Here is a 27,814-nt window from a genome sequence, read left to right on the forward strand (position 1 = left end):
CACCCAGTGAGGCCAACATTACTGGAAAACTATGAAATGTAAAAAATATTGTACCAAATAAAAAAATAAAAATAAATATTCAAAGTATTATTAAATAACTACAAACATAGTTCAATCTTCAAATTAACTACAAACTACCTACTCCATTTTGTCTAATAGAAGAATCATTATTATACTTTTTGAATTTCTCTCCTAGTGCACAATGGCGTGTGTTTGTTTGTATACATTTAAGTAGGTACCCTTAATTTAAATTTAAATGTTCTAATTATTTGTTTGCTCCCTTTGTATGTAGTTTATGTATGCTTTTTGTGTGAAATCATTTTATCAGCAATGATATCATTGGACGGAAGTCACATTGCAAACAATGTTAACCATTGCTAAACAACATCATTTTATTATTGTTCGGAGACTTCAAATAATGCTTGCGATATCGATTTTTCGTCCCCATTTTATGTAAAATCACTGTGTTCGTTGTAGAATCAGCATTAGAGGTGACGCAAATATTGTGAAGTTCATAATAATAATTTTTTTTAAATAATTCAAATCCGTTTTTGAATTGTGATAACATACATGTAGGTACATATTTCCTCCAAGGCATCAATAACGTATCGAAAGATTTTCTATTCGTATTGGAATTAATTGGTGACCGAGATATTTAGTTTCAATTATACCTAATATACGATGTGCCAAAATAAGTAATTACGGCATACCTCAAGGTACATTTCTGGTACCTTACTTAATTATCATCTATGTAAATGAGATATTCATACAAAAGCGAAAGGGAAAAATAATATCTTTTGCTGACGACACTTGCGTAAATTCCCTCACCAAACGCAAGAACCCTTTGTCTTTATGGTGAGGAGGAAAAGCTGTTATATTTACTTTATACAAACTACTGAGTTAAATAACATTTATTCTAAATGCTGTGGTAAACATGTAACACTTGTGAAAAAATACATATAACAAATAAATTAATAATAAAAACACTAAACATTGTTTCAAAGGTGATGTTTTTCCTTTCCCCCGTTTTCTTTTTACCGATTTTCTGACTCGACACGAGTATGTTAAAAATATTGAACACTTCCGGGGGCCAGGAATATTTCGGCCACCCTCTTGGGGAGTGATTGTTTTTACTGTTTTCGTCAGGGGGAGGTATTCGCCTTAAAAATCTCCATACACCATAGACCGTAATATTCCGTCTTCCATATTTTCACATAAACCATTTTCGTTGCTTTTGACCTATGTCCTCCAACAGTCGCTTCTTACCTTATGTCCTTTACAAGATTAACATGTCCTTATTGTATTCCTGAAGCTTGTGTATGTTTTTAGTAATTTTGAAACACGAGAACTGCCACTGTCGCAGGTTGCACCGGCCGCTTGTGTGATCAGTGATCACGCTTAGTTCGGTTGGTACAAAACGACAGGTGTAACTGTAGGTTCGCTGCTATGCCGAAGGGCCCGTATAAGGTTACCTGTGTTACACGTCACGCGTCGTGCTCCGCTAACAGATTACAGACGGTTAGTGTGAACGAGCCAACGAGTCAACAAGCCAGCAGCCGAATCGGATGTCACTTTAACTACCCCATATAAATATTGAATTATAATTGCCTGCCCGCCGACGCTTGCGTGTGATTCTAGTTGTAAATTTGGCAATATCATTAATTATTAATTGTCCATTATAGAGAACATTCTCTGCTTTTGAATGGAGTAGGTAATACATAATAGAATGAGCGTAGCGAAGTCCTGTTTTGACTCGACTGGTTTGAATTGCGTCTCTCTGTAAGTTTTTTTGTACGTTCCGTTTCAGGTTCAAAATTGTGGCCGTCTTGATGGTTAAGTTAAGGTTATTTTTTCAAATGTGAAATCTTCGTGCTTATTTGAACTTTATTATTCAAATTTTTTCATTATTTTGATATACCTGCCTGTAGAAAATTTGAAAAATAATTGTGACAATGAGATAGTGACGTTTCTTTGGAAAAATATCTTAGGATAATTTAGTTTTAATTTATAAAATAAGTGAAAATTATAAACACACTTTTTTAGACACGAGGTCTACTGTTCACAGAACTAGGTACTAGTTATGAATATTTAGGATATAATATAAGTAAGCAGATTAAAAATATGTACATCTTTTATGGATAATACATTAAATGAAGTCACGATTTTCAAACGACCGTCTTTTAATAATTAATGTTTATATACCAATACCAAATCTATTCCATTCGTTGAAAATATATTGTGCAGTCGTTCACGCAACGGAGTTGTTCCTACCATATATAGTGAGAAGTTGTGTATTCCCATAGACGTCTCTTGGAATAACAGTTATGTCTTTATGGAAAGGAAATATATATATTGCCCGGTCAGTAGCCGAGTTGGCTACGCGTTTGGTTCTCACCCAGGTGTCCTCCAAGTCCTCCATCACAACACGAGCAATATTTTCCGCTTACTGTGGTGGTAATAGAAGATTTTAAAATATCGTCAGATTATTAGTAACCTGGGAATGTCTTTCTTAAAAAAAAAAGATGTCAGCGTCACAAATCCAATAATACTCGAAACATTATTTTTTCGCATATATCAAATTTTAGAATTGTTTTTTTTTCGTCTTTACTTTGTTGTATTGTAATAGGTGACGTCAGCGTCTTTTTACGAAAAATGACACTTGCATTTTGACTTATAGTATGATCGTTAGTTCATCAATTTAATTTCTTTGATCATCAAAATGTACCTACATTTAAAATCAGCTATTAATTACTTGGCGCAAATGGCGCCCAGCGATGCCAAATACAACTGAACCCCTTCAGTTGAATCCCCCCGGATGCGCGGACGTGTAAAAAAAGGATGATAATAATTAACACATACAATTTTTGTATGCCAATACCCAAATTTCGTGGATGAGTCTTATTTTAATTAGAATTTGCTTCTAGATTATTCAGTTCTAAATCCCATAGTATTTTTGTTCCACTTCTCTTTGCGAACCCTCGTATTGTTCGTAAATCGATTACTTTGCACTTTGCTGTGAATCTATCTCTCCCCCTGTTTATGTACATTACTCTGTCGCCCCCAACTATCCCCAGTTCCCTATCCTATATAATGTCTGCATCACGCCATATTGGTTAAATGCTTGCTCAGTGGGACAGTCCCCTAAAATAAGAACCCCAAATTTCATTTTCGATACGAAATTATCGGTTGGTAATTTTCGCAGGATTCATTCGATAAGTATTGGGTGAAAATTTTCTACAATCCTCTGGATAAGAACTCACTTCCTTCCTGGCTCTAATTCAGGAGTTTTCGACTTTTATATGCAACAATAGTTATGTATATTATTATAAGTAGGACTTCAGTCAAGGTGCGGTATTTTGGCGTCTATTTCCGCACTCAAAAGCCCCCGAATTGTAAATTTAATTTGCGAAGTAGAAAAACTCCCATTCTGTGAGATCTGGCGTCATTAAATTTTTACACCTTTTTATTTATGCACGTGGTCCGGAAACTCGTAGTATAAGCGGGAAACTGGTCAACATATATCACGGAGAACCCATTTTTTTCTATCTGAAACCTTAGATTTTTAATTAATTTTTAATTTTTTTTTCGGCAACCAAAAAGTTAAACTGCTGGAGCCAGGTTTACTCTTTGACGCATTTTAAAAGACATTAAACAGTTGATATTAACTCCCAAATTTGACCAAAAAAAATCCAGCTTCCGGCTCAATTTAATCGAAAACGAATGCTAAAATCAAAAAAAGTTATACCACTAAATCGGCCCCAAATATGAGGTAGATTCACCAGCTTTGCGCTTGTAATACGAGTTTCCAGACACCATGTATATTATTTACCTTTGAAAAATCTAATAATCTTTTAAAAGAATGAATGCCACGTTTTTATGTTTTTTAAACATAAATTACACCAGTCTTGCGTATTTCAAACAATTACCTAAACCTCTTAAAAATCAGTCCCACAGTCAAACGCTATCATCAATCCCCTGTCTACGCATGCTCCTTTGTGCCACTCCTCTCTTTTTCACACAATACCTAATAATAAATTTGTTTGTTTCAGCCGCAACCAGCTGACGGAGGTGCCGCGCGAGATATGTCTGCTGCCGCTGCAGGTACTGCTTGTGTCGCACAACCGGTTGACGGGGCTGCCCAAGGAGATCGGGCGTATGGGCTCGCTGGCCGAGCTGGACGCGGCCGGCAACCTCATCTCACAACTGCCCATCAGCATCGGGGACCTGCGCAACCTGCGCGCGCTCAACTTGCGCGCCAACCAGCTGGGCCTGCTACCCTTGCGTGAGTGCAGTGCCTGTATTTCATTTATCTATCAGTCTGTAGTACTGGTACTCCAACATAAGGTGCTCCTGATTCGGACTCAACTTTGACTCTGAAGTTGTACAGAGGACGGTTGAGAGTTATATCTGTTTGACGGGTATTTCAGTAGAGGGTTCTCTGAGGTACTAGCTTTATTGAGTCCTTCGGCAATGGTGCACGGTTGGGTTATAGGGCAAACCCTGGGTGTGTACATGGTTTACATTTGAGATGAGCATTGGAATGATACATAAATAACACCTTGCCTCTGGAATGGTCCTTTTGGTCAGCTTTCGTGTTTCCTCCCTCCTGCAACATGGATTGCTTCAAGATTTGATTTCACCCTTTCCTCACCCTAAAAAAACTCATCAACAGACCATCCTAAACCAACAGCATCTTCAGAAATGATTTAGGCCCCGAGTTTTCCTTTAGAGAATATGACATATCACATCAATTTCGAGGGAAATCTGCAATCTCCTGTCTGTTCCTTTAATAATTTGATTGATTTTTTATCCTTTCCACCGACATTTAAATTCTAACCATGTGTTTTTAACTTAATTCAAACAATGGGAAAGTGCAAAATCAATATGTATATGACACATGGATTATTGATTAAACTGAAGACCCCCTATACATATTTATGTAGGTTAGGGGATGTAAATTTTGAAAGGGTCTTTGTACATCTGGCATATCACTCACCCCCCTACTTTACAGCAATGTTTCCGCACAGTTGGTTGCATTAACGAAGCTCAATGAATTTTTGTAAACTTGCCTTGTTTTAAAACAATATTTATAAAGTGAGTATGTTGCCCTTCAGAGATAACGTACCTTCACCTGGAGATCCTGGATGTGAGCTGCAACTGCATATCTTCCCTGCCTCTGGAGCTGCGACACATGAACAGTCTGGTCACATTGAACCTGGAACACAACCCTTTGGTTTCTCCACCGGCCACCGTGAGTAACCTTTGTTCTTCACTTTTGTTCATTTTTGATTTAACACAATACTTTTATGGCCTTTATGCAAGTGACATTTTAAAGTCCACTGGTTATTTTATTCCACATTGACTTTTGTGTGTTTATATGTACTCAGCAAAAAATTGTCTTTCAGCCACTCTTAATTCTCTGGCATTGCATTTAGGAAGAAATAGAGCAACATACAAAACTTGTTCCTTCAGCCACTCTCAATTCTCTGGCATTGCATTTAGGAAGAAATAGAGCAACAAACAAAACTTGTTCCTTCAGCCACTCTCAATTCTCTGGCATTGCATTTAGAAAGAAATAGAGCAACAAACAAAACTTATTCCTTCGGCCACTCTCAATTCTCTGGCATTGCATTTAGAAAGAAATAGGGCAACAAACAAAAATTATTCTTTCAGCCACTCTCAATTCTCTGGCATTGCATTTAGGAAGAAATAGAGCAACAAATAAAATCAGAAGATTATAATTATGTATTAATTATCAATCTGAAATAAACGGGTTGAAAAACAATATAAAGTTTTTTGATCATATACTTCGAAGACATTATGGTACTTATGCATCCTGGTACATATGTTGACAAAAGAACAATTTACGTCAAGAAATCCTCGTGTACAGTTACCCAACTAGTCCTTTTCTAACTAACTAATTAACCATCACGCCATTTCCCATAGGGGTGGGCAAAAAGGACGGACCACCAAACAACTCGGCTTTGGCACTCACTCCTTGCTTTATTATTCACATTCATACATACTCTTCTGTTATTCTGACTCTTGAATTGGCCCGAATTAAGTATTTTTTTGTTCACTTGATAGTGCCATGTCTTCCTCGAGCGTCCCCGACTTCTTCCATTCACATTCATTTCATATATTCTCCAAACACTCCTTTTATAATTCATTCGCTCCACATGTCCTTGCTCATTATGCTTACATCAGACATTTCTCACATGATCATACACGGTTTTACCACACATTTGCCTAAAGGATCTCATTTCTACAGCATTCAGTGTAATTTCATTCTTCCTCTACTAGTTCCATGTCTCACTGCCATAAATCAGGGTCCTTTTCTTAATAATAGTAATAATTAATTCTTTATTCTAGAATGTGGGGGTATTAGTGCAATTCCACATAACCTAAGAAGTGAATTATTTCTTCAATCAATCATTATTACATAATTTAATCTTAATTTTTCGTTTTTAGACATGCGTCAGAGGCCGCATACACATCTTCAAATACCTGGAGAACCAGGCCATGAAGGATCGGCGCTGCCTGGGCCCCGACGAGCCCCAACGCCGGGCGCTGCGCCCTCCACCACCCGCCGCCCCGGCCACCCCTCCGGCCCACGCCCCTCTGCAGCACCCGCCCGCCCCCGCGCAGGTTGAGGGCCTCAGGCACAAGGCTCGCTACAACGTGGACAGCGGTTACAGCACCAGCGATGGTGGCGAGAAGAGGTGGTCTTCTGATGGTATCGGTGAGTTTGTGTGTTATTTTTTGTGTGATTAGTTGAATGAACTTCTTAATGGGAAACTAATAAACCAGAATCTCATTTCTTCTCTCTGGGGCGTCAGATAGGGCTGCTGTAGATATTGTGGAAAAATCCAAGGAAATCCAAAATTAAATTTTTTTTTTTTTTTGGTTGGTTACTCCTTTGGCCGCATCTGCCCATATATTTCACCATTTTCAGTTTTAGAAATACACAATTGTTTTTATTTTTATCTTAGCGCAGATCCCCTTGAAGAATCACGGGATAGTCTGAATTATTGACAAATCAACCTATTTTCAATTACAATTTAAATGATATTCTGTTAAAAATATTTTATATAAGGTACCTACCTACTTATCGCTTGTCTGAATTCTTCACTCAATCAGTTCCAATTTTGAAAATGATACTTAAATTCAGAGTAAATTTGAGTTCATTGTACCAGATTTCACGCTGGACTGACGCTCAGCACAAACAACCGAAATTAACATGGTTGATGATTTATGTTTTTTTTTTACTTATGGCGGATGGAATTTTCACCCTTATTCACTCATACTTTAAAGTTCTTCAGACTTCATGATTTCCAAACTTATCTACAATTAATTGTTTTCTCACACCAGAACCTTATTTAAAACGTCGGACTCTGATTCAGGTATAGCCAGACTTTTTAGGTGTTAAATTAGAAAAAAACTCTACTATGATGTATGTAGTTGCAAATATTATTTAGGTATTTATCATGGTTATTTGTGTTTCCAGTTGGTGTGGAAGAAGTGTGCGGCGCCACCAGTGGGCGCTCCACCCCCTCAACCCCCTCCACCCTCTCTCCGTCCCCAGCCCCACAGAACCACAGCTCCAGAGGAACCAGCCTATCCGAGACGCCCCCAGTCACTCCCACTCTTGGGTAAGTCCTCCCTCTCTCTCTCTCTTGTAACACATACTGCACATCTTAGTTATACGGACAACCAAACAACCGGAAGGCTTTTGTATGTATGTGTCAATATTTTCAAGTGTTCTTTAAAATGTGATCAATTTTGTTATTGGTTATTAATACGAAGATGGTTTACAATAACTTTGTTATTTATTTCCAGTTGTCGTATTTCGCCCGATGGAAACCTGGCCAATGGCGATGACAAGTCTAAATTAATCAACAATCAACAGACGTACAGGTAAAGTAGAAACACCAAATAATTTATCAATCATCCTCATCTCACCCCGGGAACCAACCGTTCATTGGGTAACTAACACCTCTGCAGTAGGTCACCCAAGTGATTTGCCACGTTCGGTGACTTAAGAGGTGTGCCCGGGCTCATGGGATGAGTATAGTCCATGTCTTGGTGGTGGATGCATCTGTGATCATGCATCGGTGGTGGATCCACCGTGTTGGCCGGATTGGGAGTGGCCGGTTTTTTTTATTTTTTTTTTTTTATATATTTTTTTTTTTTAATTTTTACAAGTTTTAATTTTAATTTTTGTTTTTTTTTTTTTTGGGTTTTGTAAATTGAATATTCATTAAATTTTAATGTTTTTTGTAAATTGAATTTTTTTATTTTTTTATTGAATAAATAGTTAATACATAATATCAACAAACAAGTCCTGCTAAGCCGATTGAATTGGCTTGTCAACAGTTAAGAGAGACCCTTTAACCTTTCGACCAACACCTTGCACCGTACAGGGAGGGATAGATTCACACATCACTCCTGGACACACTGAGCCCCAGCTTATGTCTTTTAACATATTTTATTTCTCTTTGCAGACAATACAAAGAAGCTCTCCGCCAACAAAGACAGCAGGATGTGTACAGGCCTCGTGGGGAACAGATTTCCCCTCCTTCCGCCACGCCTACCCCTTCTTCGCAATCTCATTCCACTCCCCACTCTCCCGTTGCCAATGGTTACCATCACCGACCCATCGGGTCTTCCAGCCCGTCCCTGGCTTCTCCCATCGTGCCCACAAACAACAATCCATCCTCCCCCCTCCACACTACACAGCGACGCTTCCAAGCATCCACACCTAACAGTACCATCCTTCAAAGCAACGGCCTACCAACTAATGAGACGATGCAACGAATACCCAGTGTCTTAACACCGGATGATCCAACCGCAATCAAGAGGCCCGTGCAGAAAGTCGTACCTTCTAGAAGCGCTACAGCCAAAACGTATTCTCCTACGGGTATACCTGTATCCAACAGTAACAACTCAATCTCTCCCGTCAATGGAAATGCAGATTATACGATGTCCCGTCTCAACCCAACGAACGACAGATTGCCGCAAGAAGGAAGTTACACTAAGCCTGTTTCTCCGATCAAAGGTTCTAGCAGTTACATGTCTCACAATAACGTCCCAATGAACCGATCCAACTCATTAGGCAGGACGAGCCTGGATTCTCCCAATGGTACAAATGGTCCAGATACCAAGCTGTTGACTACGTCTCTGAGTTATGCGGCTAATAACACCTTGCCCGGAGCGGGAAATCCCATGAGGATCAATTGGAATAAAGACTTGACACCGGATAAACTGAGCTTCACCATGAAAAGGGAGTTTGATAGAGCCAAAGAAGAATCAGAGCTTATTCAGCAATTGAGAAGTGTAAGGAAAATATTTTTTTTTTTTCATTGTTATATTTCTATTACAGTTTGATTTATATCTACAACCTCTCTCCATGGCTATAAATGTTTTGTTTTGTAATTTTTCGTTTTATATACTCCTTTGTTTTGTGTAAATTTTTGAATTCATATTCTTTTCTTACAAATTTAATTTACTTATTCCTTATTATGCTGTCTTAGTAGAGGTAAAGTCCATAATTGAAATCCATAATTGGTTTTATTTTGGCTATATAATACTTATGTACAAATTGAAATAAAAGTAAACTGTCGATTTTACGAAAATTAATAAATAAATAGACCGTAAAGACTTTACACAGCTAATAGTTTGATCATTGTTTATTTATTCATAATATCAGGTGATACTCATTCAAATCCCTTTCATAATACATAATAATATATACTTATATTGTTTATATGTATCTCAACTGCAATTTGAATCACTGTTGATGATATTTATATAATGAACACAACTCATTAGTTAGATTAGATATGTTAAGATTTTTATATGGCATTTAGTTTCTGGCACTCTTAAGGACTAAAGATGCTTGTTCCATTAAAATTTTTACAAAAAATAAAGACTAACTAAAACATACGACAACGGTGATTTCGATTTGTTCAAAATTATGTGACAAAATTATTGTAAGTTAAATTAGGCAAAAAAATTTACAGTAACAAAATGATTGTTTTGCAGATCATCGAGAATCGGCTGAAGATGTCCCTGCCCCGAGACCTGGCCCCTGTGCTATCAGATGGGGTAGTGCTCTGCCACCTTGCCAACCACGTGCGACCTCGCGCCGTGGCATCCGTGCTCGTGCCCTCACCTTCCCAGGTAAATAACCTTACTCTACCATTGTTGTCATCTTCCACGTCTTTATTATGTTCTGGTGTCCAACTTTGGAGGTGGTCCTCCCTCAAACACCTCCAGTTTTAATAAAAGATATCTCATAAAAAGAAAAATATATGAAGATATCTCATAGAAAATAGAAACAAAGGGAGATGTGGTTTCGAAGTGTGCTGACTGTTCCAGAGCTACAGGTACAGCTACAGCTATATAATTTAATAGTAGTACACTATTGTGTAGCATTTGTAAATTAGCCGGGTTGTTGAGACCCTCTCAGGTTAAGTGGGATATGGCAGCTTTTACTGTTATTTGAAAAGGTTCTACTTTTGTTCTGAAATAAAAGATTATTTTTGGAGCGATCACACAGTGTATATTTAAACCAAGGACAAATTATGCATTGATAAACAGCATACGCAAAGATAATTGACAAGCAACAAGCATACCTGTGGACCCACGGTAAAAACTGAGTTAACTAAAGATCCTGCGTAGAACAAGTCCAGAGCAAGATCCCTGGTGCGACATGAGCCTGGATGACGAGACCACTGCATCCCGCGAAGCTGATCCTTCAAAAGCGAGGGTAGCCGCCAACGTGCTGGTGGATGGGGGTTCATTGAGGCCTTTTCATCGAAGAGGCCCACAAATAAGTCCTTTGCGTGTTCCATTCTGTTTCGGGGCGCATCCGCGTGATTAACAATTAATCACTTTATCATCTCCAACGGCAGATGGATTTCGATTCGGGAGCGCAAAGCAAAACCTCCGGTGTCACTTCACACTTTTAAAGCATCTCGACAAAAAAAGTATTCATTTTGTAAACTCCAAAACAACACTTTGACACACAGCAAAAACATCTTTACCAACAAGGATTGCCCGAAAAATTAAAAGAAACAGATCGATAACTTAATGTTATATTTATATTTATAGTTATATTATATTTGATAACTTAATGTTATATTTATAGTTATTTTATAGTTATATTATATTTGACCGGTCAGTGGTTGAGTGGGCATAGCGCTTGGGTCTCACCCGAGCGTCGCGTGTTCGATTCCTCGACTGGCTAAGTCCTCCATCACAACACAAGCAACATTTTCGGCTTTCTGTGGTGGTAGTAGGAGATTTTCAAACATTGTCGGGTTATTCGTAACCCGGGAATGTTTGTCTTTCTTTATTAAAAAAAAAAAAAAAAAATCTGTCTTACTTTGCAGATTTAAGTGTTGGGAACTTTTTGTTAAAAAGTAAAAGGTTCTGCTTATAATTGTGTTAATATTAGGTCTGGATTTAGCTACACTGTTCATTACCCGAGGGTTGGTAATTCTCTTGTTCAAGAAGTTTGTTCCCTGTCACTATAACCTCACAAGCATCTGTTACACTCTAGCGACATCTGACGGACTCTGGAGTAAGCTTTATGACTAGCGCCATCTATCGCTTAAATACTCAACTTATTACCATACATCACACTTAATTAGGTGACATAGTCGAATCTTCGTCAGTTCCCCCAGCCGGCTAGAATTCCAAAAGTGAGCCTCTTTTTCTGCCGGAAACATAGCTCTCCCAAATTCACCGAAAAAAATGTTGTCAGTCAAATACAAGCTTGTGAATTGATTCTTTCATTGGTTCTTTCAATTCAGGAAAATAATTATTTTTGACAGTAGGAATTATTTTCGTGACAATTGGGCTATGACCAAATATCGAGCTGTTAGCGGCAGCTACTAGTAGGTTCTAAATGCAACGCGTATCAATCACATTGGAATCTACGAGACGAGTTGTGAAATATGCGCCGACCTACTAAGTTTCTCAATTCTACCAGGCGTAAGAGGTACCTAGCCAGTCCTACGGTCAGTCTTACAAGTGAGAGAGTCCCATTCAAGTCCTCAGCTACAACTGAAGACAGGCGGCCGCACCGCTACCCACGTGTTGATTTCCTGCTCTCGCATCAAGCCGCAGTACCTACTACATGTACCCCTTGGCGCTAGAACGGTTCGAGTCCACCTGTGCCTTTGGCTTCCTTCTCACTCGAATACCAGGAAGACCCATGGTCTTCACCAGTGATGAGTACCACCTGCAATTCTGGTCTCCACTGACGCGGTGTCGAGCAACCGACTTCATCGCCGCAATCCCACCGTGATGTGACATACATGCATCCCATCGTGATGCATATCTACTACCATGATGACATTGTCATTCGTCATCAGCAACAACTGTGACTACCTCTATTTAGACTCTGTAATTTGACTACCTCAATAAATCCGCTGCTAGGATACCACACATTCGTCTCCTTACCACATTCCCAGAGTGCTTAGATATAATTTTCAGAGTTTTGGGTGAGGGATGTTGGTGGCACTTGTGTTCGCGGTTTCATACTAATAATGGTTTATGGCCCATCTCCCTTGTTTCTCTTATCTATGCTCACACCCATCGATAGCCAGCAGTTCTCTTTAGGTCACTAGCACATTTAATCTGTGGGCAACCATATGTTTTTATCTCTCAGAAATCAATGTATCTCCCGATCTGTTGTGATGAGAAATATGATTTTAACAGTTAGAAAGAAAAAAACCACTCTTTAAATTCAAATCTAGAAGTTTACGAAAGTGGAATTAAAGGTACACCTTTATGAAACAAAAAGTTCCGACCGCAATTTGACAAATACTTACGGAGACTTTTAGAATTTTTTATTTTTAATTATTTTTATATGAAATGACAAAAAAGCGTGGTGACATTAACGTTTATAATACATTTGTCTAATAAAATAAGTGTATTTTTTATATGTTTTCGTTAACAGTAATTTTAGGTACGAAAAACATAAAGTGACCCATTTAAATTTTTTTTATTGTTTACATTTATAATTTTTACATTTAAAAAAATATGTTTATTTCTAATAATAAAATTAGAAAGCGTATTTCATAACCTTTCTAAAACATTAGTCAGTTTTTGGATACATTCAGAAATATTCCATTTATTTGGATTTTATTGCAAAACGGTAATACTCTGACCTTGGGACGAAATAGGCCCGAGGCCTGAATAGTTAACATTAATTTGGTAGTAAAATCTGCATGGTCTTCGAAAACATTATTTAATATTATTCTTATTTATTTCTTTCCAGCCGAAACTGTCAATGGCCCGTTGCCGGAGAAATGTGGATAACTTCTTGGAGGCCTGTCGGAAGATTGGAGTAGAGGAGGTAAATTAATTTTTAAAATATTTTTCTAATTCTTTTTAAAATATGATTTTTCTACTTGGTTTAAATTGCGACAGTTGTTTGAAGGCATTTTATGATGGTACACAACAAATATAATATTACGTATGTATATATATTTGAAAACATATTTTGGTTTGGTATTCATTTTATTGGAAAATGTTAGGTTAAAGATATGTATTTAAATGGTTTTGGTTTTTTCTTTAGTCACTCAAGTTTTAACAATGTTTCTATTCTAAACCACCTTTCATAATATCCTGACTTCATTCTGATTTTTTCAGTTTTATCATATTGTTTTCAAATTTTTTCTAGCGTAATTTAAATAATAAATGTAAATAGTACATACCTATATAATAAACAATAGTGTTTTTGCAAATTTTGATGTCAGAAATTAACTTTTAAATGAATGAACATATGTAGATGATTTTCATTGGAAACTTGATGGTATTTTAGTTTGGGATGGAAAGAACATTGTGAGCTTGAAATGTTGCATTGATTTATAAATTTGCAACTGTATATCTCGAGTGTTCCAAGGACAAAATACAAACAGAAACATAGGTTGTAATTTGGCTGTCATAAGAATGTAAAATATTAAATTATAAGTGCTAACTATTGTGTCATTCGAATTGTTCAATCCAGTTTAGCGTCGGTATAAAACTATTGAATGTGTAAATATGTAGAGAGTAGCGAATCTGGTGTGGCTTTTATATTTTCAGAGGTTTTGGCTATTAGGTGTTTGTAGTATAAAGTGATTGGAGTCAGTGATTGACAGTGGCGTGTGTTGTGGTTGCAGGGGGCAGTTTGCCGGCCACAAGATATCTTGCCACAGGAGGAGGGAGAGGCCAAGGAGGGAGACGCCTGCTCCCGGCTAGCGGCCATCCTCGTCACCGTCACCTGTCTGCTGACACCTGCCCCACCCCACCCACACGCCACTGACAATCACGCGCCACCACAAGAAGACACCCCACTACAACCAGATTCCGCTGAACAACTAAGCTTCAACGATTTTAAGACTGACCAACAGACCTTGGATGATTTTAAAATCGATCAACAGAACCAATTGGAGGAATTGCACAGTGACGAAGAATCCGCTAAATCTTTTACTGACGGTGGAAATTCTGCCGCTGCCAAGTTCCGCGACAATCTCAACTATTTCCAAAACAAGCCGACGTATCGCAATCGCTACGCCGAAGATCGCTGCATCAGCAATTTCAACGCCATGGAATTCTCCGATGTTCCTGATTCCCAGCAAACATTCCCACAAGATTCCAATAACTTTGTCGTCAATAGAATTGACAACATTAACTTCCAAAATAACAATGCCGAATCCATCGTGGACAATAACAAAATGACTAATTTTGATAATAAGAGAATGCCGTTTTCTCAGACCGTTTATTCTTACAACAACATTGAGAAGAATAAGATCAACTTTGTGGTACCTCTGATGAATGGCGCTGCTAAACCATCTTCTCCTAAGAAGATGAACATCTCTCCTGATGAAGGTTCGGCGAAGACTTTCGAAAACGAAGACATAAATCAGTCCATTATCAAAAAAAGAGTAAAGTTTTTCAATGACAAGAGAAACAGTTTGAACCTGGATATCAAAAATAATTTGAATACAATGCAGACTGAGAGTATGGCAGTTTCAGAACAAGATAAAATAGTTTCCTGGTTCTGTGTTGGTATATTCATTTTTACACTTCTGTTCTTGTATGTCTTCCCGTTACCGTAAATTCAACTTTACGCTATTTCCATTACATACATCAGAGCAAAAACTATTTCAATCCATACTTAAAATTAAATTAAAGTACATATTCCGTGATGTATCAACATTTCTATATTTATATGAGAAATAAGTGATTATTTTCATATCATTAAATATCAATAGTTTTATTCATATGGCTAGCATTATCATTTTCCAAAGAAGAATATTCCTCAACCCTTTTTTGGATTCATTTAGCTTTTTTCACTATTCCAATCTGAATACAAATTTTGCAAATATTGTCATATTAAATAATAAATTAAAATATTTATATTAGGTATTGCTTATTTTTCTTATTAAGAGTTATAATTTGTGTGGTTTACTAGTAAAAAAAGATACTTTTAAATCACCCGTAAGCAAATGAGGCATTTAATTTATATTTTTGGTTTAATTATTGTATTATTTAATAATTACATAGTGTATTACTTGAGTGTCAAAATCTGTACTTAACGACTTTTCATTTCTTTATGTTGACTCTCTACAAGTACGTAGTTCTATTCGGTGTTGTTATAAAATGATTTATAATTTTTAGTAAGACTAAATAGTGGGAAACAAAATGCAATTAATTTATACATTTTCAATAGGTTAGTTTGCTCTTTTCTATGTTAAGTTATTTAATAAATTATGTACATTAAGCTCTTTGTGAGGGCAATAGAATGGTTTTGGGTAATAGCAAGAAAAGGGAGCTTTTTTGAGAATGAAACGATTGTGAAATTCCAGTGTTGCCTTGTTAGGCTAATGATAATGATTAGGAATATATTGCACCCGTTTGTCGAAGAATGAATAGATCACTTAAATAAAATAACATCTGGAATGTTAATTGATGTCATTGTTAAAAATGACTTGTTTTTTTTAAAAATAAGTGTGATTGTTATTATATCTATCAAAGATGTTATGGTGTTGTTGATTCTACATCGTTTCGTATTGTGGAAGAAGTTATAAAGTTACATACTGGTTGTATTCTTTGTCTTCAGATAAAGTTACATACAGCTTGTATTATTTGTCTTCAGACAAAGTTACATACAGCTTGCATTCTTTGTTTTCAGATAAAGTTACATACAGCTTGTATTCTTTGTCTTCAGATAAAGTTACATACAGCTTGGATTCTTTGTCTTCAGATAAAGATTCCTGAAAATAATCTATGTTTGTTGGAACTATTCGTCAGGTATTTAAATGTTGCCTTTTTAATTTAGACAAATTTTATAAAAATGATAGAAGTATGACTGTGCGGGTGCAACGGACAAAATCAAAAGAAAAGTATTGTGGGTTGATGATAATTTTAACTGAAATAAATTTTTTGATAAAAATTTTGGGCAAGAAGAGCTCTTAGATGGTCTGAAAAGAGTATTTTTATTCTGGGAATTGTTACATTCCTTACTATTACAAAGACTTTATTCCAAACTGTAATATTTATTCTAAAAGTATTAAAACTTAATCCCATATGTATATGGATTCTCAGAGCTAAAGATAACAGACTGCTTTTGTCTAAATTAACATAACAATTAATTCACTTACATAATACAGTTAACTCTCTTACATAATACAATTAATTCACTTACGTAATACAGTTTAGGGTTTTACGTGTTTTTAGCATTAATGGATAAAATAATAATATCTACTTAATTACTAGTATTAAAGCGCAGTTCTTTGTGACTGTACTTCTGTAAGACAGTAATTAAGCAACAAATTGCGTCATTTCGATAGACCCACCGAGGATGTTAGAATAGACTTTGAAATTTTAGTTAAACATTTCACATTTTCAAATAAATATAATATTGACTGAAAAGCCAGAAGGGAAAGCCACAAACAAAACATTTAACAGTAAATGAAAATGATTTTGACATGTTCATATGTATTTATTTTTAAGTGAATTACGACTACCTTAATCAATATATATTATAAAAGTAAGTGAACAAAATGCGTGCCGCTAAAACTCAGAAACGAGTCCTGGTATGATCAAGGGAGTGGTAGCCCTCTATCCCCCCATCCATGCAGAAGGTTCCCGCTTTTACGTGAAGGGGAGTGCTTTTGAAGATATAAGGGCTGGAAGTTTCGCCCTCCAGAACATTCGGGAGTATTCGCGAGCATTCCACAACATTCCAGAACATCCCGAAACATTCTGGAATGTTGTGAATCGGATTGCATTATTGCATGATGATTGCTTGAGAAATTTACCTTGTTTGTAACCTAGCAATAAATTCGTCTTCATGGCTTATCCCTTCTGTCTCTTACTGTGATTTTTTTTTAACGATACCTAATTTATTTCATCGGTAAAAACTTTTACATGCTTAAAACCTTTGAGGTTTATTTCCTTTTGCCACGATCTGCAATTTGCCACAGAGAATGTAGTTAATCCAAACAGTGATGGTTATTTCTTTCTGCCGTTGGGGCAAGAACATTCTGCTCTATGCCAGCATAGATTTATTTTTTAATTTAGATTACGTTTCTCACTCTCTCTTTCAAACGGCATTCGTAATTAATATTATGGAAATTCTGTTGAGTACTACTTATTAAATTAAGTTTATATTAATATCTATGTATCTCTAGTTTATGGAAAAACATAGCTCGTTATTAAATTTCCTATTCTAGAGATCAATATGTATTCCTAATGCATTTGTAGTTTAAAAATGCCAACGCTATTTATTAGAATTAATTTATCCCGGTAGTGTCATAAATACGTGTGCCTATGGATTTTTATACATTTGTATACTTACAAGAATATATATTTATGTATGAAATATTATCAAAAATAATAATTATTATAAACATGCTTTTATTACGTATGCTTAAAATGTTTAAGAATTATTCTCACGATGTAGCTGTAATTTTTTTCTCTTTTACTTTGGTTAATACGTAATTTATAGGTTAATAAGTAATATTCTCTCTTTTTGGTTCTCGAAATTTTATAAATAGTTTCAAGTGTGATTGATATATAATATTACTGATTAGGAAACCTACTACATTCCCTTACTCCAGCTAAGTTAATCTTTAACTAACTAATTCTACAATGTTTGCGAGTAGCTTGGAATGACATTTAAAATTTATTTTGACTGAAAACATGCATACCAATTTGTTAATATAGTATATTTGAAATTTTTTATTTATCAGACATGATTTTCAATAAATTACACTGTGTCTTAGAAAATGCAAAGCTTTGTTAAAAATCCTACACAATGAATTGAAAGTAGAACCAAAAAGTTTGATAACTCCACGATAAGAATAGAATTAAGACCATGGATTGTCTTTTATCATTTACGTAGTTTATCTTTACTAGTCATTTATAAGTAGTCTTTTGTACTTTGCGCACATTTTATTTAATTTAACCCCCTAGTGTTTTTTTGACCACTCGAGTGCTCGCGTCAATAACTGGAATATGATTTGAGTAATCACTGTGATTGGCGATTGGGTTGGAAATTTCTCACCCTTATTTAAAAAAAAAATCATACCTAGAATTTTAATATGGAGACATATAAACTGATTATTGTGCTGTATAGCCAATCAATTCACCTATATTTTACCGTTTATCCTATATTATTAGGATTTATAAATAAATTATTAAAAAAGAGTGAATGCGCGAATTTTGCAACTCAAAAATGGCATATTATGGTGTGCGATCACTTAAAATGTTTTGTAAACTCGGCATAATATGCCGAAAATCACTCGAGAGGTTAATGTGTTTTATTTCACTGGGCTAATAAACTTTAACAAACTACTAATTCTTTTTATTTATCTTGTGCAGTTTATTTTTTTTAAAATCTCTCTTCTGTTTCTTGGTTTACTTCTCTAGTCAAGTGAGTGTTACATCTTCTTCTTATTTTGAAGGCTGTCCCTGTTTGGTGTCATTTGTCAATTTTTAAGTATTTTTATTACTTCATCGACCGACAGCTATAACACTAATGCCTGCATTTTCATCAGATTCTGAAAACTTAGCTTAACTACGCCATTTTGTGATTCTCCTCACGCTGAACACGAAAGACGTAAAGTCGTTGTCTGGTTCAGATTCTAATCTACGATTAAGCTGTTGAAGAAAAACTGGGCCTAACTGAACCCTCTATACATAAATTATTTTATTCATACATAATACCCTTTCTGAGGTTGTGAGCAAACACTAGAAAGTAATAAATTATTATTTCAGTTATTAAAAGTTTTCTTTAAAAATTGAGTTATTTGTAACGGTTACTTCCTTTAGTAACAATTATTATTAATTTGTGACATAATCTCACTTATTTATTTATACTTCTTTTTCTACATCATACTAATTATTTTTTTAAGAAAACGCACAAATGTGTTACGAAATGTGGCCTAAATATGTATGTACAAATTGTGCAATAGGAATATAACATATTTTTTTCTGTTATTTCATATTATATTTTCTCTTTCTGTTGTGAAAACGCAGTACAAATTATTATATTGTTTATTTCTTCCACAAGGATTTCGAGATTTCTTATGGGTTGTTTGTTTGTGTTCTTTTAGGTTAGGTTTAGGCTAAGACTTTTGTATTTTCCCCAAAGCATCCATTCCCAAAATAATCTTCAATTTAAGGCTTTCTTTGAGTAATATTATGCACTTTTAACCTGTCCGGGAGTATGGACGGAATTGAACGTCAACGTGCGCTTTCGCCAAAGGAGTATGGACGGCCATTCACGTCAAGCATCGCAAACTAAAATTTGGCGCCACTTTGCTGTAAATGTGCATCGTACTGCCATCTGTGGACCTATTCCTACAACTTTACACCATTTTAAAACACTTTAACTTCATTATCGACAGAGATATAGGCAGTTATTCATTTTTGATGACGTCACACATACAAATTCGAACGTAAACAGAAATCTGCAACCGTTGATTTCGGCGCGCACGTGTTTTGATGATTTGCTCGCGGATTTTTAATAGTTTGTTGGTATATCTAGGCAATACAGTTTAAATTTAATGTGTTTTTTGTTTTTAGTGAGATTATGAGTTCATAGCGAAGTGCATGGCATTGTGTCAACACATAATTTTTATAGTTTTGAAACTTCTAACCTTTCTTGTGACGTATCCTTGTGTAAAACAGTATGAAAATAACTTTTTTTGTGTTTTGTGAATTTTTAAGCATTCTGATCGACGTGTTTAACCTTTTTTCCTTGTTATTTGAAATTTGTCAGCGAGAAATTATATTAATTTGTGGTGATTTTTCTTAACGAAATCATACTATTTAAATCTTCAAAAACCTACAACCTCTAACCTTTCTTGTGACGTATCCTCGTGTAAAATAGTATTAAAATAACTTTTTTGTGGTTTTGTGAATTTTCAAGCATTTTGATCGACATGTTTAATCTTTATTCATTGTTATTTGTGTTTCTCAGCGAGAAGTTATATTAATTTGTGGTGATTTTTCTAACGAAATCATACTATCAAAATCTTCAAAAACCTACTCAAGTTGGATTTACGAGATGATGAAATCATTGATATTTTGATGAACAGTGACAATGAAGACGAAAATATCGAAACCATCGATGACCTGACATTATTCTCCGATGATTCCTCTTCTGATGACGAGGAACCCGTTGCCGTAGAATCCCAATCAAGTGCTAAACGGAGACGAGAAGAAGCCAGGATATGGAATGATACAAATTTCATTCCAACACTGCACAACTTCGATGATTTTCAGTCCGGTATAAAAACGCACGTTAATTTGGAGGACAGTTATCTCGAAATGCAACTTTTCCAACTGTTTTTTACCAAAGACATTATGAACACAATTGTTTCTGAAACAAATACTTACAGAAAGGCATTTTCCACAGCCAGTTCCACAAACAGAGTGCAAAGGCAGCAAAGCACAACGTCGTTGTTTTATGTGCAAGCACACATCAATAAGGAAACCTCAAAGAAAAGAGACAAGATACATGTGCTATGAGTGTGACGTTGCTCTTTGTGTACATCCGTGTTTCATGGATTTCCATACAAAAAAACAGTATTAATTAAATACTAATTTATGTAGATAGTTTAAAATTTTCTCCATATACTTTCCAATAATAGTGCTAAGTGAAAATAATTGTGTTGCATACATTTTTTTACCGTTTTGTTCCTGTGCCAATGGTTTGTGACTCCTAAAAAACAATCCCGGTTTTTTTGCTATAAAATCTGAAAATGGTGAGTAAGATTTTTTTAACCATTTTTGGGTCATTGATACTATCATTATGCATACATTTAATCAAAAAAATATTTTTTTTATTTAAAAAAAAAAAACTCACTCCCGGGAGCACGGCCAGTATCACGAAACTTACTCCCGGAAAGGTTAATGAACCAACAAATGCCTTTTAATGCTTCCAACAAACATCCGTAGTGAGTCGTTAGTTTTCAAATGTGAACATATAATTTAATATGATTAAAGATCCACACTAAAGAAGTGTAAATTTGATATCAATCATTTCAGACATTAAAAGAAAAATTGGATAAACCTTTCAAATCAAGTTAATTTTATTAATTCATAATATTCGGCCAATAAGTTTTTTTATGTAATTCTTCGCGGGTACAAGCTAATGATTTATATTAATAAGATCACATCCTGATTGTAATATTGGTGGACCAGTATGGTTAAAGTTGAAAAGATAAAACTGCATTTACGTAAATTAAAAATTGTACTTTTATAAGGTTTTGGCGTCTAGGTTTACAGTACTCTTAAAATAACTGAGCACACATGTATTAAATTAAGGTTTTTTACAATATCTCTTCAGTATTTTTGGAAAAATTTCTAGGAACAAATAATGACAAACATTCAGTAAAATAATTAAGAAAATGTAATTATTTCACTATTTTTAGCATTTCATAAAAATTCTAAATGGATACAATTTTAATTAAAAATACAACATTTCTTATTTAAACCATTACAATAATTATTAATTATTAATTTGCTGAAAATAAAAGCTATTGCCAATTCGAGGGCTTAGACAAACAGTACTATCCACAAAAAAACATAAAAATGATTCTAGGCCTTAAAATCAAACAACCTTATCTACAAAAGACTTACCAATGATTATATGATTATGTATTGGTAAATTTTTTTTAAATAACGTTATTTGACTTTAAGAGCTGGAATTATTATTATTATAAATTTTTTTGTAGATAACGTTGTTTAACTTTAAGCCCTTGAGTTATAATATGAATCTTCATTTTTATTAGATCATTTTTCAAAAGATTTCATTGTACTTGTTTGTATCATGTAAGTGGTAACTCATCATTCGGAATCAAAACGTTGCTTGAAATAGCTTTAGCTCTATTTATTCACACGACTTTACAAAAAATATAGTTATGATTGGTAACTAAAAAGTTTTTTCCAACCTTTATAACCCCACATAAGAAATGTTGCATAGTTTTAATTCTCCATATGTAATAACACTTACATTGTAACCAAACCATAGAAGTTTCGCATAATGATTTGTATTAGATACACATGTACAAGGAGTGTTTGTTTTTTCCATACCCAGCCAAAGAGAGTATGATAATATGTATTACAGACTATTTTGTTATTCATAAAATGCCTTATGAACTTTTGTTGCCAAAATATGATATAGCAAACCATTATTCAGATGAAATTTTTAATGATAGTGATTTAGGGTTTATTGTTGTTTTGCAATTTGTATTGCTTGGTCCCCGAGGCCCCTATATCTATGTTGTGAATCTGCTGCTAAGTTTTAATATTCATATCAAATAAATGATTATTTACGAAGAACTTACTATTTCATTTACCTAAACGATATTATCCCTTTCAGCACCGCACTTTTGTTTCCACATATTTTATTATAATTTTATGGCGCATAGATTTTTTTTTGCTCACTAACTAAGATTTTTATTATTTTTAGGTCTCAAAGGGTTAATTTTTATTAGCAAGGTAATAAGACCTATCACACCCACAATTGTTTAATTTAAAAAATACATTAATTTACCATGTAACATGCATAAATATAACATAAAATAATGATGGTTCCCAGTCCAAGCAAAATAGCCGAAACGGGCTCTCTCTTTGTATTTACGGTATTTGTCGCTGGCATAAAGATACAACCTAGCAGAAAAAATTGATACTCCGAGAAACATCCTTTACAAGCGATACGCAAAATACGGGGTGATTTGTTTTACAAAATCATGAGATATTCATTTTTTTCTTCATGTTGCTGAGGAAAAACTCTGGTATTAAACGGGTTAAATTACGTTTAGAAAAACTCTTACCCAGAATTAAATCCAAAAATGTAGTGCATTAACTTATTGAGTAAAACCTCAAATTGTAATAATTACTCCCTGAAGACAAATATTAATCACTCTCGAATGAAAAATGTGAAATAGAAAAGACAGAAAAAGTTTAGGTCTCATCTGGTAATTGAACCCAGGATATCTGCCTTGCCGGGGCATTGTTCTGACCACTGAGCTAATTCGACCATATCAACTTTTGTCATTTTTAACTTTATCATAATTTGCATAGAACTACAAACATTATCTTAACTTTCTTAAATCTTGATTTACTTTCTTAAATCTTAAATTTAAAGAATCTTGCAGTCATACATAAAGATAGCGGCCAAAAAATATGCCTCTTCGGTTTCACATTTTTCATTCGAAAGTGGTTATTATTGTCATAATTATTCTTCAATTTGAATATTTTAACATTATTTTCTGGTTTTCTAAATTGAAGCTTGGTATTATCATGTCTAGATAGAGTTGCTGATAAACAAAACCCTATAAATAGCGGAATCCGTGGGTTTATATCAAGCCAATATTATTATTTACCCGATAACATGGTGCAGGCTAATGTTTTCCCATCAGCACAAATATTTAGAATTATCGTTTTGGGATTTAACGGTCCAATACAATACAACAGCCGATAACATTATCTGACACAACAGATTTTTATAATTATCGGTTGGTTATTTTATAATGGAGACATGAAAGACTAACCTTTCATATGTACCTCCGCATCAATGTACGCATGATTTATTGAGACCATAATGCATCACATATGAGTTTGATCTTTCTGTTTGTATGCAGCACAACATTTTACAACTGGCAAATTAGTGTTCATTAACATTAGGTTCGATAATTACCCAATGATGTTCATTAATCGGACAGCTGTTTTTCACATTCATCTGTACGTTGTGATACCACCGTAAATAATGGAATTTTAATTATTTTTTTCAGAACCTAATGTGCTGTGCTGCAGACGTGTTGGAGGGCAAGGGGGTAGTGCAAGTGGCCATCACAGTGACAGAGCTCCACCGAAGACAGGTGACGGGGCTGGTGGGGGGCGTTGCAGGGGTTCGCAGGGCACAGCCTCCCGGCCCCTCAGGGCATCCCTAGCCCGGCCGCATGCAATTCACGGCCGCCCAGGGGGGCAACATGGCCGTGTAACTACTGACCGACATGTTAGTCACCGCTGACACAGATGTCAGTACCTGACTGCTAACACAATGATACTTGATGATAACACCATGTTAGCAATTGCTGACAGTCATGTTAACAATCGCTTAATACTGACAGTATTGTGTTAGTGGCTGGTGGTGGCAATGTTAGTAACTGAATACGGAGATGTTAGTAACTGCTGAAACCAATGTTATTTAATTATTAACTAATTGCTGATGGCTATGTTAGAATTTTCTGACGGTTATGTTAACAACTGCTGTTAGTGATGTTAGTAGCTAGTGACAACCATTTTAGCAATCGTCAGCTGCTGACTGCAATGATTACGGTGATGTTGGAAACTTCTGACAAAAATTTTAGTAACTGTATAGCGATGTTAATAGTAATAACATATGACACTGCCGGGACAAGGGGATTAAATTACCCATTTAGGTTATTTTTGGTGTAAGTGTGAGAGGTAAAAGAATTGAAAAAAATAAATAGTCAAAAAGTGCATCATAACTTCGAATCTACATACATATTATTATGTACCTATATTTTATGAGATATTATTTTTATGCATATTTTTTGGTTCGACGTGCAATCCCAAATTTATATATTATAAACTTATTTGACATATTTTTATTTTGAATTAATAAAATCCAGGCGAATTCTTTCGCAAAACAGTTAGAATTTACAAAATATTTTTATTTTGTATAAATGCATCATTTACATTCGCATCATGGTGATAAGCTAGTCCAAAATTGAAAATTTCCCTCCAAACAATAATAAATTATAATACCACTACGACGTACACTCTGTTTATCGAGAAGAAGTCACTTAACGTATATTGTACAAATAAAAACAATCGAATGCAAAGTGCCTTGCAAAGTTAAGGGAATTTACACCTTATGGATGGAAATTAAATCCATTATACGTTATACCATTGGTTTTAAAGGCATTATGAGATTAATGAATAATTTGCATATTTTCGTAGAAAGCAATCACTTTGTGGTTTAACATTTTAATGAAATAAAACAATATTTTTTGTTTAAAACCACGATTTTTTATTAATTTTAAGACCTATATTTCTCTTAAAATTTATAGAATAATTTGCACATTGCAATTGCCAATGCGGGTGAATGGTAGAGAGAAGCACTATGAAATAAAAATCTGTTTGGTATGCTTATCACTTTTCATTATTTACTTTTATGAGAATTCATTTTTGCAATGATTTCTACTCGGTAAACATAATAGATATGTAATTTCACATGAATTGTTGTTTAAGGTTAAACGCTACGCTCGTTATATTCTACATGTTCATAGATAGCGTTAATTAATTTATTTTATTAACTTACGCTTTTTGCAAGGTATTTTATATGCCTTTCTCGAAAAAAACTATTTATTCATATTCATGTGCGAATGTACGGGCGCAAACAAATAATTCTTCATAAAAAAATTAAATGAACGCTATCTATGAACACGTAGATTATTACGTATGTAGCGTTTAACCTTAAGAAATTACATACATTCATACATGGGAGTTTTTTTCAGTGCTATAAAAATTTTAAATTTTTTATCATTCAAACAGGCAATTATTTTACTAGAAATTATAAAGCAAGAATTAATCGGTTGAATGCAAAATGAGAATATTAAGAATTTAGCCTCTTCCATTTTGTTTATAGTACAGTACATATTTTATGAAACAGGGAATTTTAGGATTTGAATATATTCAGTATAAGTTTGAATGTTTACAGAATAGTTTTTGGCTTTACTCTGACTGCCGAGAGCTCGCAGGCGATGGAACTACAGTTTATTTGATTCCTAATAAAAAATATTAAAATCTGTAGTTCCCGATTTCACCGCATGCAACCTTTCGGTGGTCAGAGTGTATGTTTGTTACAGAAAAGGTTGTAGATTGACGGGTTGTGTTTGGTTTGTTTTGTGATCTATGTTGTACGACTATAAGTGTGTTATATTAACCATATAAATAAGAAATTTTGTGAGGAATGTAATAATGATGTTAGGAAATTTGTAAGTTGCCAGAATCGGTACCAAATTTTATTTGATAAAAAGAAGAATGATCTCTTGATAAATAATGATCAAATTGTCACAAAATTAATAACATAGTTAATACGTTTTCTCATCACACTGTAGTCTTTTGAAGTAAGGCGTTTAAAAATAAATACCATTATTTGATTTTACTCTGTTCAATGAGAAGAAATCGCTATAAAAAATATACAAGTACCTTGCGACCTGGAAAATCAAATTCCAATTCGTTAATTTGTTTTTTAAATTGCTTTTCTTGATGAACAGAGTATAGGAAAATATATTGAAGGGAAATTAAATTGTATATTTATGATATCATTGTATTTGAATGATGTATGTTTTAATTAACATAAATTGTATCTTTATGTAAGTAAGTTAATACCGATTACAAAAGGTAAAAATCATGTTAATCGCCAGTATTAGAGTATGTATTTTGGTTGTAAAATAAATACATAATGCGTATGATAAAGATCAAACAAATTTGTAGAATTTATAATCAATAAGTTTCTAAATGTTGGTGGTACACGACACATAATCGTAAATTCAATGAAAAGAGTCGCTTTTAATACTTCTTGTATGAAACACAAGAGGTATTAAAATTCATCAAAATTATTATTCTGTAAGTTGATCAAAATGTTGGCCTTGCATTTTTGTATTAGATTACCAGACTGGGGACTGAACTATTGTATACCGTGAAAAAATGCACTTTCGGCACACAAGTAGATTTGTAAATTAATTATTGGAAAAAAGGTTATAGCTCTCTGCATAATAAAGCCTCGTTCAGATTTGAGTTAAATTTTCAACACACAGACTTAGCTAACTTCAGCCTCAAATGGTTTATAATAACCACTAAAATCGCTAGGCCACAACTCCTGTGTTTACAGTCAATATGTGGTGTTTGGAAACTCGTAGTACAAGCGGGAAACTGTTGAATCTACACCACATAGGTAACAAAAAATTACTCTTTTTTTCTTCTTTCGTCTGAGCATTTTGTTTTTTTTTAGGTTAAAAAACTTTTGGAGACGGGTCTTTGCGTCGGCTGATATTAACCCCGTAACCTTGACCTTAAAAATTATACTACAAAATGACTCCAAATGTGATGTAGATCCACCAGTTTCCCCCTTATACTACGAGTCTTTGTACACGGAGTATAATATCAGTATGGTGAAAACTTACTCCTTGTCTGAATGAGGTCTCAAAAACCTTGTACATAAATAAATACCTTGCTAAATTAAGGTACATCTCTTGAACCTGCTTAG

At 34.6% G+C, this 27,814-nt stretch overlaps 1 protein-coding gene across 2 annotated transcripts in view; it reads left to right on the plus strand.

The window, feature by feature from the left end:
• Positions 1-25,490, plus strand: part of Lrch (Leucine-rich-repeats and calponin homology domain protein) — a 120,864-nt gene extending 95,374 nt beyond the window's left edge. The window contains exons 3-11 of one of the 2 annotated variants that reach the window (XM_089631170.1): positions 4,050-4,282; positions 5,115-5,251; positions 6,472-6,742; positions 7,508-7,652; positions 7,840-7,917; positions 8,505-9,336; positions 10,045-10,182; positions 13,292-13,369; positions 24,309-25,490. In XM_089631170.1, the coding sequence (XP_089487296.1) occupies positions 4,050-4,282; positions 5,115-5,251; positions 6,472-6,742; positions 7,508-7,652; positions 7,840-7,917; positions 8,505-9,336; positions 10,045-10,182; positions 13,292-13,369; positions 24,309-24,467 (2,071 nt within the window). In that variant the 3' untranslated portion in view covers positions 24,468-25,490. Of the gene's footprint in view, positions 1-4,049; positions 4,283-5,114; positions 5,252-6,471; positions 6,743-7,507; positions 7,653-7,839; positions 7,918-8,504; positions 9,337-10,044; positions 10,183-13,291; positions 13,370-14,177; positions 15,239-24,308 lie in introns of those variants that run through there. The other variant, XM_089631169.1, reaches the window with a different exon arrangement.
• Positions 25,491-27,814: the final 2,324 nt, after the last annotated feature.

Source organism: Hesperophylax consimilis, chromosome 4 (assembly GCF_061612785.1).
Source record: "Hesperophylax consimilis isolate HC1 chromosome 4, BYU_Hcon_1.0, whole genome shotgun sequence".
NCBI classification, from domain to species: Eukaryota; Metazoa; Arthropoda; class Insecta; order Trichoptera; family Limnephilidae; genus Hesperophylax; species Hesperophylax consimilis.